The 10849-nt window shown below is 41.6% G+C and overlaps 1 protein-coding gene across 2 annotated transcripts; it reads right to left on the bottom strand.

The window, feature by feature from the left end:
* Nucleotides 1-1059: 1059 nt before the first annotated feature.
* PSMD12 (proteasome 26S subunit, non-ATPase 12) lies at nt 1060-9827 on the bottom strand. Of its 2 annotated transcripts, none has more exons than XR_012058569.1 (11): nt 9616-9827; nt 7554-7613; nt 7216-7344; nt 6045-6152; nt 5030-5134; nt 4440-4589; nt 4131-4265; nt 3477-3589; nt 2971-3145; nt 2385-2517; nt 1060-1508 (listed from the first exon to the last, which is right to left on the bottom strand). XR_012058569.1 is itself a non-coding variant. In XM_030287470.4 (11 exons), exons 1-11 carry the CDS (start codon nt 9721-9723, stop codon nt 1299-1301), a joined length of 1371 nt encoding a protein of 456 aa, XP_030143330.1. In that variant the 5' UTR covers nt 9724-9826; the 3' UTR covers nt 1060-1298. The 2 variants fall into 2 exon arrangements, 1 of the variants encoding a protein (XP_030143330.1); XM_030287470.4 differs by having other exon boundaries at nt 2385-2462; nt 9616-9826.
* Between the last annotated feature and the right edge of the window lie 1022 nt (nt 9828-10849).

A 10849-nucleotide genomic window follows, 5' to 3' on the forward strand; every position in this document is an offset into this window, starting at 1 on the left:
AAACAACTTGTACAACTGGGATTAGAATACAATTTAGGAAGTTAGATGGTAAACATTCTGTGCATTCTGAATACCTGCTCCTCTTCCTTCCCTTACTGTTAATTCAGCTGCCTTTTTGTTGTTCAAATGCAGTGAGCTGGATTGGTAAGGCTTTGAAAGTTCTGAGCCTTCCAAATTACATTCCCAAACTTCCAATCAGCTATGTCCAAAGTCAACATTTCAAATGCAAATCACTGCTTACAAGCTTCCATCTTTTCCTGTCCCTTCAGACTTCCCTCACTCAAAATCCCTGTTTGGAATTTCCCAATTTCTGTGTATTCACATGGAAAGAGCATTAGTCTGAATGAAGCTCAGTGTGCTTGTAAAGAGATGGGATTTATCTATGTCTCAATATATAATTTACAATGGTAGTCTCTACTTAATTAATTATGAACTGAATGGTTATGGCTAGCATTAAAAATCATTCTAAACCAGAGCAAATTCAATAGAAGTTCCATTGATTCCTACTACACTATTTGTTCTACTATTTTACTTCCTTAAAAAAACAGACCGGGGAGAAAGTCCACAGCTCCCCTCCATTACAAGGAGGTTAAAGTAAATAATAGGACATTATCTGCTCAGAATATAACACACCCATGATGAGAAGCAGCAGCTTCCAACTACAAGCTTAGCTAACTGATTCATTGCCAGTGTAGCCCTCATAAACTGTACCAACAAAACAGGCAAAATGAGTGACTTGCACCAAGCAGACAAAGGTTTAGGTACTTAGTCATGTATTGATTGCTCTGGCAGTTCATAATTAATTTAAAAATTCTAACTGTAGTACCAAATCATAAGAAATAGCATTATTCTTAAGCATAAATATAATTTTGTTCCAAGAGTATCTCGACATAACTCTACACTACAGTCATTTTAAGTTACCTCTTTGTAAAACCCTAGGATTTTATTATTTAAAGTATATCCTCTCAATCACAGCCTCAAAAATAGTCCTGTAATGAAATAACCACAGAATTATAGACATATAAGGGTTCGCATTGAAAAAAAGAAATCATGAGACTATTATTATACAGGCAATACAGTTTTATTCTGTTCTTTCACCAATTGTAGCAAAAACATTTAACAACTGAATGAATAATCAAGGGAACTTAATTGTCAACAGGAATTTCAGAATTATGTTCTAAATTTTAGACCAGGAAGGCTTGACAGGGAGAAAACAAACCATATACACACTTGTAATAATAGTCTCTATTATGAAGATTTAATGCCTTCTTTAAAAGCACTGAGATTATTGAGGCACCTTACTGCAGGTTATGGATCATCTCTTCTTTGGCAATGAGATGTGTGGTTTTGTTAACTAGGGCCATGAGGGAGTTGAGCTTGTGAGACCAGTCATTGAGTATATTGTTTGGGTCCTTAGGCCTCTGGAAATTGATAATTCCTGCCAGCCTGTCTACTTTAGCAAAGATGGTTTTATTAACTACTAGGTTAGACAAGAACTCCTCCGATTCCTGTAAAGACAAACAGCACTAAGTCAAGAAAATAGAATTTTTACCAACAAACCACCAGAATTCCTCCCAAACAGCATGAAAGCACCAGGAACAAGATTTTGTTTATACACAAATACAGCGGTTAAAATATTGTACTTTAAAAAATGCAGGATACTTTAATATTACACATGCTGGCATTGCAAGGTACTAGCACAAGCTGTTAAAAAAAAAAAAAAACCTTTTTGTTTTCAATTGACCTATATCTGATTATCTTTCATAAAATTAAAGTGTAATATACAACTCCAATAGACTCTTACACTTTGGAGTACTTGGCTACACAGATACCAGAACAAGTCATGTGGTAAGCAAGGCTTGGGAAAACCCCAGTGAATTTCTGACCACTGTGAAAAAGGACTTTTTCTGAGTTTGTGGGAAAAGCAGATTCCATGAAGAGGGTAAAGCTTTTCATTTGCACTCAAAATACCAGGATGTGTCATTCTCCTTGGAAAGCTCTTGAAAACACAAATGGAGGTGACAGGAAGACCCTTCCACCCCATGTTTCCAAAGTGCCACCACCCATGAACAGGGACATTTACATGTGAAGGACCCTCTCTTCAGTTGGTTTTCATCACTCATTGACAAGAACTTTTTAACACTGAAACACCAGACAAGCTCCAGCATTTACACAAGACCTTGAACATAAATGAACTTCTAAGAGCAGCTTTTGCCTTATGGGCATGTGCATCATGAAACTGAGTTTAAGGTTTAATGAATAGTTTTTTAACTCCCATAAAGGCAGAAAATTAAATCAAACAAGAACATTACTCTGCTGAATATTCACATCTCTGCCACAAACACATCCCCTTATGAAAGGAGGATAAGCAAAGCAAGACTTACATCAACAGAGAGATCCAGGAGTTGTGCCATTCTCTTCATTGTAATTCTGGTATAATACTTAGCCATTATTCTAATATTCTGGAATAAAAGTGTTCAGAGTAGAGGGTTATGTGCAAAAAATAATTGAAGCAGGCTGCAAAAATATAAAAGTCCATGTTAAAAGGAGATTAGGAACTGTAGTGCTCTAATGGCAGTCCAGCTTGTGGGACGTGAGGGGTTGTGAACAAACAGCTCTTTTGCTGGTAGAAGGTATAAAAGTCACTACATGATAAATTATTAAGAAAAGAAATCAACCAATTACGAATTTAATACAAAGCAAGACTTTCAGCTTTATGCTTTATTGAAACATGAATGCTAAATCTCATTTGAGTGCAATATGCTCTTCTTGGTGGCATCTATGCCAAATATAAACATACAATAAAGATATACAAGCAAATAAAATCTTGAAATACAACACAAAAGAAAGGACACCTTACCTGCTCATTTATTAGCTACTTTTTTCTCTTCTTTGCGATTAAAACATGGCAAGCAGAAAGCATTTTTAGCTGAGGCACTGAGTAAACAGCTGATGTTTACAGATACTTACATGTTCCACAACTCTGTTCTTTAAATCTTTCCATCTCTTTTCACCTTCCTCTGTACAGCCAAAAACATCTGTTGCAGGACTGTCAAGGGATCCTTCTCTTAACTCCTTCCCATATTCTTCAACTAGGGCACTCCACCTCATCAGCTCCATGGTGGTAAATAGTTTTAGGAGGTCTCTAAATGATTTAGTATAGTTGAATTACAATCCTGTATTAATAAGGCCTGGTTCATACTTAAAATAGATCAAAGGCAAATTTTTAAATGTTTCATTCTTATTATCATAAATAATGGGGGCAGCTAAAGTCAGATTGTTTTTGCAACAAAGATCTTTCTCTTACAAGAGACATTTATTTTCATATAGAACAATCATGACACTTTTACAGTATGCCTAATGCAGCATATGCTGTAAGCATACTCTGCTTACAGCAGACAGCATAAAGAGATTTATTTGCACTGTTAGGGAGAGACTTTTTAATCAAAGAATTGGTTATTAGAAAGGATACTTACTTATACTTGGGGATTTCTTCTAGCTTTTTGTCACTACTAATTCTGTGCACCAAATCAGACTGTTCATTGTCATAAGGTGAAAGAATAACATAAAGAACAACGCTCTTCAGTGCCTGTTTAAGAGGAAAGAGTGTGGGTTTTTTAATTAAACAGAGGAATTGCCAAAACAGATACAGAGCTTAGAGTTTAATATGTAAAAGATTTAAGCTCAGTGTATTAAGAAATCAAGGTGAAATTTATGTCATCTTTCAGAAATGAACTGTGGTACAGTTAAATTGACACAGGTTAACCAATACTCTAGTATTTAGAATAATTACATGAAGAAAAACAACTTTTTGTATGTGAAAAGACATCTGTACTGCACACACAACAGCACCACTGAGACCACACTTACATAGCTGTTTGTAATCTCTGCACTTGTATGAAAGAGCTGAGACATTCTCAATTTCTAATGTAATAAAATGAAGATATTCGTAACAAACATTATTTTGAAATCAACTCTATCCTATCTGTTTTCAACTAACCAATTTGTTAATACAGCCATTTAAATAAAAACAGACTGATGAGCTATTTCATCCACTGTACACTGATGTGGTAAGAAATGGGTATTTGTCACATGGAAATACAGTGATTTTGCAGGGAAAGTTTTTTTACCTGTTGCCACTTTTCACTTTCAGCTTGGATACAGGGAGTGTCATAAATGGCTCTGTAGTGCTTACAGATGGAGAGGTAGGAGCCTTCATGTTGATCCAGCTGGATCATTAAGTTGTAATATTTCAACTTTAATTTCTGAAACAATCAAAAAGTCAAATTAACACAGCTCCATGACACATAAATGAAATGCAGCTGAACCCCAAAACACAAAGGGATTTAAATAAATACACTTGGACCTGAAGAGAGGCAAGTCAAATTAAAATTTGGGTGGGGGAGAGAGAAAGAGTGAGAAATTGTCCAATTACTTACTTCTGTGTTTTCTTCTTGAAAAAATTTTGTATTAATTTTTTTGCTGATAATTTGAGTCCGAATATAGTCTTTTACAGCTAGACAGAGTCTCATCTGCTCCAAGATAAATTCTACACGTTCTTTCTTTTCCATTGAACCGTAGGTTTCCACCTGAAATGAAATTATAACTACTTAATATTGTCAAAGCCAAATCAGGCGAAGGCTTAACTGTGCCAGAAGAGTGGGAGGATGTCTGGAGAGGGAACACACCAAAACAAAACAACAGAAGAAAAGCTATTAGAGAGCAAGTGAAAATGGAATTAAGGTTATTCTATTTTAATTATCGCCCCCACTTACAGCAAAGAATCCACCAACACTAAACTCAATGCACTAGGTACAGAATTGAAATCTCCTTTCCAAGTAGGAGATATTCTATGTAACCCAACCATGAGACTAACAAAAGCAGTTAAAACTGAACTGCACTTTCACTAATAACAGCTCATCTCATCCCAGGCATTTCTGCAAGCATACCTGATTCAGTTTCTGAACAACCTCAGAACAGCCAGAATTAATTGCTATTGCTGATGCAATTCTGAGTACAAAGGCGTTACCTGCAACTCCTGCAGAATTGAGGCAGCCTCTTTCACCTCCCCATTCTGTTCCTTTATTGTTGCAAGTGTCTTTGTCAGGCGAGCACGTTCGATTTCCACATATATCTAAGGGCAGAAGGAAGTTTATAAACATTGGAATTTTCTAAAGAGGAGTGCAAACTCTGAGACTGCAACCCCACTGGGAAATACACTTGATGCTGTCATCATTGAATCACTTTATTTGTTCTGTATCCATCCACTACACTGATGAAATACAACGGATAACTGACATGCCAAACTTGTTTGGCCCAAATTAATCTAAAAAACAATGTCTATACTGACCTATGACTCTTTCAGCAAACACAAGGGATATGCACTGAGAATAAAGTATTGCATATTTTGTCTCCTAGAATATATCAAAAGATCTGGGAAGTTAAACTTTAATGGTTCATGTGTAGTAAACACTACACTTTGAATTATTCCACTTGCTCCTAACCAGCCATTAATCAAAAATATTTGATTACTAACAATTTAGACTAACAAACAGAAGTCATAAAATTGACACAAATTTGCCTAATTCACAATTCTTTCTTTTCTTAAAGCAAAAGGAATGCAATGTAAGTAACTCACTCGGTATTACCTTCTGGTTATCATAACTATATGCAATACCTTGCTAAATTCGGGAGAAATTAAATTAAACCTGCCCATTTCCCCAACAAATTCAAATACATAACATTTTAAAAAGTGAAAAGGAAATGGCATTTTAGAATTTTGAAATGTATTACTAACTATATTAATAACACAACCAAATACCTACATCATAGGAACATGACCAGTGTTTGAGCATATGATTTAAATACGGAAAATATCTCCAGTCTTTTGGAAGGAAATAAACTACATGGCTTCTCAGGGTAATTTTAAAATTAAGTTTTAGTTTTAGTTGCACAAGATTAAAAACTAATAAGAAACTATGCTTTTAAATAAGGCAAAATTTTATTCTACTTTTTGGACATTGAGTCTTAAAACAAAGCCTTACTTTTCCTTCTGTGACCATTCGCAACGTGTCGATTAAGCGCAGTTTGACCGGTAAGTCTGTGATTTCTTCAACGTAAGTGCAGCACTGCTGGACCATTTTAGCAACTGCCTAGTGTGAAAAGAGAGGGGGAAAACATTCTGTGGTTTCAGATTTCTCTAATGAAGTCAAGCTGCAACACTCAGAGGTAAGTAATAAATAGCTTCATATCACACTGAAGAGACTCATTTCAGCAAAGAGCACACAAGACACATCTCCTCCCTTTGATTCATGATGATGTGTACAATGATACTATAGACTGATGCTACAAGGCAAACATGATGCTGTTCTGTCTTTTTTTTCATCTCAGTTTTTCCAATATTGAAAATAATCCATGCCATGCAGTTCTATCCTGAAAACCAACTCCTCTTCTGCCACATTCACAGGATTCACATGGACTGGTAGAACTTCTCTGTTTGCCCTAAACCTGCATGGCTGAAGAGACCTGTACCTTCTCTTAACTGTGTGCACTACCCTCTCTCCTTGGAACAGCTGTAGATTCCTCAGGAAAGGAAGGAAGAGGGAAGATTTCTTCCTTTAGTAGCAAGCACAGGTATGGGAATGTGCACTTCCAGTAAAATGCTGGCAAAGCATTTCAAAAATTATTATTAAAATACCTACTTCTAAAAAAAACCCAGAATTAAACTTCTAGAAATGTCTTCCTCAAGAAGTTCCTCAAAATTCACCTGGAATGATGCACACCTTCAGCTACAGTGTGTGCAAGTCAGAGAACTAAACTGTACTCCTACTTTTACACACACTAGTGATGATCCTGCACACTAAATGATAGGTAACCTTTTCCTTCCTAAAGCAATGACACCATTAAAATTACCTGTTGCTCAAACTGAACACACAGAGTGCAATGAACTTCACACTTCCTTAAATGCAAATGCTTTATGCCAAAGTATGCCAGTTTCAAAAGCAAGCATGCAAAGCACACATTTCATATGAGCACAATAAAATGCAGTAACTCAGTTTAATATACATCTGAACATGAATAAGGAATACACATTGACAAGAGTGCAAAATGAACCACCATCTTTACACAGAAAGTCCCTACACACATGGGGGAACCAGATAGGTAATACAGCTCCAAAATACAGTTTTATTTTTTGTTTCAAACTATTAAATTCACCTGTTTTAACTGACTTCTTCTCTTTGATAGAAGAATAATATTTTCATTAAGAGCATCCCAGTCTTTAGCTTCATAACACATTTTCACTATGGCAACTAAGATTCGGGAAGTGGAGACCATGTCAGAAGCCTGTAACAAACCAAGAAGGTGTTAGAGATGGGATCAACAACCTGCAGCCTTCCAGCACAATGGGGAAAAATTCCTTGTGTCTGGTCTCACTAATTTGCTTTTTAGAGAAAAGAAAGACTGATACTCCAAGGATACTCCAAGTCCCTTCAGTTTAACCCAGTGGAACGTGAAGTGTGCAGCACATCCCAGCATCACCATGCACTACTCACCGTCCGTGTCTGTTTTTCCAGGGAGAGAAGGTTTTCAATGACTTCTTGCAATCGTCCTTCCTAATAAGACAGGTGAACAATTATCTCCATGAGTTAAGAACATAATGCAGTTTAAAATTAGAGTAGTTCAAATTTCCACATAAATAAAAATACAGACCAGACTCCACACTAATTTTGAAGGTTTTTTTTTCTTAAAAAAAATGCATGTGTAGCACTTACTTTAAAAACATGGTTTTCTACACAGCAATAAAACTGCAGAGATACAGTTTCATTTTTGCATAACACATGCTCTAAGTTGTCTGCCTTGGGAGAGAAACCTGGCAAGTTTCAGACAGGTTTGGTGAGCTCAAGTTCACTGAGCTGCATGGAAAACTCATTTCTTCTCTGGCCAAAACAGAGTTTTCAGCAAGATCAGATATGCAATTAAATACCTTCACCAAAAAAATTCTTCTCCTATTACTTTCATCCATATTCATATCTTAATTACAGTTTATTACACAAAGCATTAATTCCAAGCTTTACAGGCTAAGCATGGAATTCTAATAGTTCTGGTTTTGGAGGGGTTTTGACAACCATATTTGTCTTTGTTTAGAGGAGTGTAAGATACTACAATGTACTTTTAGTCCTAAGTTGCAAATCCCAACAAATATCTAGTTAAAAAAAAAAAAAAAAAAAGTTAATATGGGTGAGTTTGTAACAGCCCATGGCAATGGTGGGGCTGCAAAAAACAAGAAAACAAAAAATGGTTAGAAAACTAGTAACAAACCAAAGAAAATTAAATTTGTTTCTCAAACATCCCAGCTGAAATATTTTAGACTACATACAATTGTTTGTCGAGGATGTGCTCTTACTGCCACAGAGTTTGTATGTATTGCACAATGAAACATGGCCATGGTGTCCATTCTTTTGCAAAGCTGTGCCTGTGGGATAAAATCCCTGCGCCTGCTCTCCATATAATAATCTTAAAATAATCTAAGATGTAACTTATTTATCTTAAGGCTACCATCTTCAGAACTGTACAACATGTGTGTCTTTCACAATGAGATGTGGATCAAGCAGAGCATTTGCAGCATGCAAAGTGTCAGATGCCACTCTAACGGGCCAACAAACCACAGCAACAACAGGGAACCTGCGGCTGCCCCATCCCTGGTGTTCAAGGCCCATTTGGACTGGTGGAAGTTGTCCCTGCCCACGGCAGTGGGTGGAATGGGTTGAGCTCAAGGCGTCTTCCAACCCAAACCATTCTGTGATTCTATACTTCTGTCTTTTCTGAGATCTGAGCTGCACAAGAAATCTCCATGCCACAAAACTTTTTTATAAAACACCGATGCTCCATCATTATGACCCCACGTGGAACACATCCTGCGGCCACGCAGGGCGTGCACAGGCGTTGTTTACTGAGCCGAAAGAGGCAGAGACAGCCCCGGAGCCCCTCCTGGCTCTGTCCCTCCATTCCAGCTCCCTGGGGTTCGCATGTTCCCGAGTTTCAGGATGACCAGCGCTGCCTGTCCAACCTGACCCGGGACTGATACACGAAGGCAGCTCTGGCGCATAGAGCCCCGGGATGAACTCGCAATTCCGCGTCGCAGGGCCAGCACGGAAGAACCACGGCCCTTGTGGCGGACCGGGGCCCTCTGGTTGCCTCACCCGCGAGGCTGCGCCCCGAAACCTCGTCCCGTCTCAAAATCACAGAAGAGGCTGAGCTGGACGGAGCCCACAAGGATCATCGAGTCCATCTCTTGGGCTTGGTTTTGCACAGGATATCCCTAAGAATTCAAGTATCTGAGAGCGTTGTCCAGACCTTCCATGAGCTCTGGCAGCACTGGGGCTGTGACCACTGCCTTGGAGAGCACTTTCAGTGCTCGGCCACCGGCTCCCTTCCTGCTCGCTCTTCCACACAGCTCTGAAACGGCGGAGCCGTTCACTCCTTCCCCTCCTCAGCACGGCACGGGGAGTCCGCGGCCGGACCCGCATCGTGGGGCAGGATGCGGCCGCCTCCGCGCGCGGCCTAGCGCGCCATGACTCAGCCCGTCCGCCCCGCCGAGCTTCTCTCCCGCCTCACCTGCGCCAGCCGCTCGCACTCGGGTAGCCTCTGGTCCACGGTCGCGCTGTAATCCACCTCCATTTTGACGATGCGGCCATCGGCCCGCTCCGCGCCGCCCTCCGCCATGTCCGCCCGTTCCGCCGCCTCAGCGCCCACCGGAACCGGCCGGGCCCGCGCGCAGGCGCGCCGGGGGCAGGCCCGCCGAAGGGCCCCGCGCCACGGCGAGCAGGCAGAGCCGTGGGCACCCCCGGCCGCCTCAGGACCCGCCGGGGGAGGTGCCGCCGTGAGGGGATCCCGCCCACGGCCCCTCTGAGGGCGGCGGCACCGCGCCCGCCCTTCTGGGGCGAGTGCGCCTCAGTGGCTCCCCTGAGCGGGTGTGCCCCTCCGCCCGGTCTTCTGAGGGGATCTGCCCTTCAACCCGCTCCTTTGAGGGCGTCTGCCTCTCAACCCTTTCCTCTGAAGGCACCTGCCCCTCAGCCTTCTCCTCTGAGGGGATCTGCAACCGGCTCCTCAGGTGCACCACTCAACCCGCTCCTCTGAGGCGTCCCGCCCTGCCCACGGCCCTTCCGAGGCGACCGGGACCGCGATCCACCCTTCTGAGGGGATCTGCTCCTCTGAGGGGTTCCTATTTTAATCCACCCCTCTGAGGGGATCTGCTCAGAAGGGTGGGCCGCGGACCCGCTCCTCTGAGGGGTTCCCCCCTCAATCCGCCCCTCTCAGGGGACGCGGACGCGACCTTCCCCTCCGAATGGCTCTGCCCTCAGCCCGCACCTCTGAGCCCCAGTCTGGCCGCGGGACGCCCGGCACCCAGGAAGGGCAGCTGTGAGCTGGTGCCAGATGTGGTGGTGACATGTCCCAGTGTCATCCCCCAGTGCCATCTCCCGGAGTACAGTCACGGCCTCCAGTGTGCCCCTCAGCACAGCCACAGCGCAGCTGGGAGTGGTGAGTGAGGAGGATGGTGGGTTTGTGTTGTTCTCCCACATCTGGGGACATCCTGGCCGTGTGGACACACCGCAGGTGTGGCCACCGTGAAGCATTCTGGGTTCTGTAGCTGCCGATTTCACCTTGGGGATTTCACTGTATCTCATTCCAGCCTTGAGTCTTTAAATGACCTGGCCTTGCTGGAGAGGTGGAGGAAAGGTAGGACACATCATGGATCCTGATCTAGATAGTGTTGCACCATCAATGTGTTTGATAAGTTGTGAGATGTTGGTGCAACGCAGGTTGCCATCATCTCCCAACACAATTTCAT

Source organism: Taeniopygia guttata, chromosome 18, assembly GCF_048771995.1.
Source record: "Taeniopygia guttata chromosome 18, bTaeGut7.mat, whole genome shotgun sequence".
NCBI classification, from domain to species: Eukaryota; Metazoa; Chordata; class Aves; order Passeriformes; family Estrildidae; genus Taeniopygia; species Taeniopygia guttata.

Coding starts and splice junctions, on each gene's coding strand:
- PSMD12 (XM_030287470.4), bottom strand. CDS start 9,723: ATGGCGGAGGGCGGCGCGGAGCGGGCCGATGGCCGCATCGTCAAAATG. Junction 6,153..7,215: donor GAAGAAGTCAGTTAAAACAG/GTGAATTTAATA, acceptor TTTTCACACTAG/GCAGTTGCTAAAATGGTCCA. Junction 3,146..3,476: donor GAAGAAATCCCCAAGTATAA/GTAAGTATCCTT, acceptor TAAATCATTTAG/AGACCTCCTAAAACTATTTA.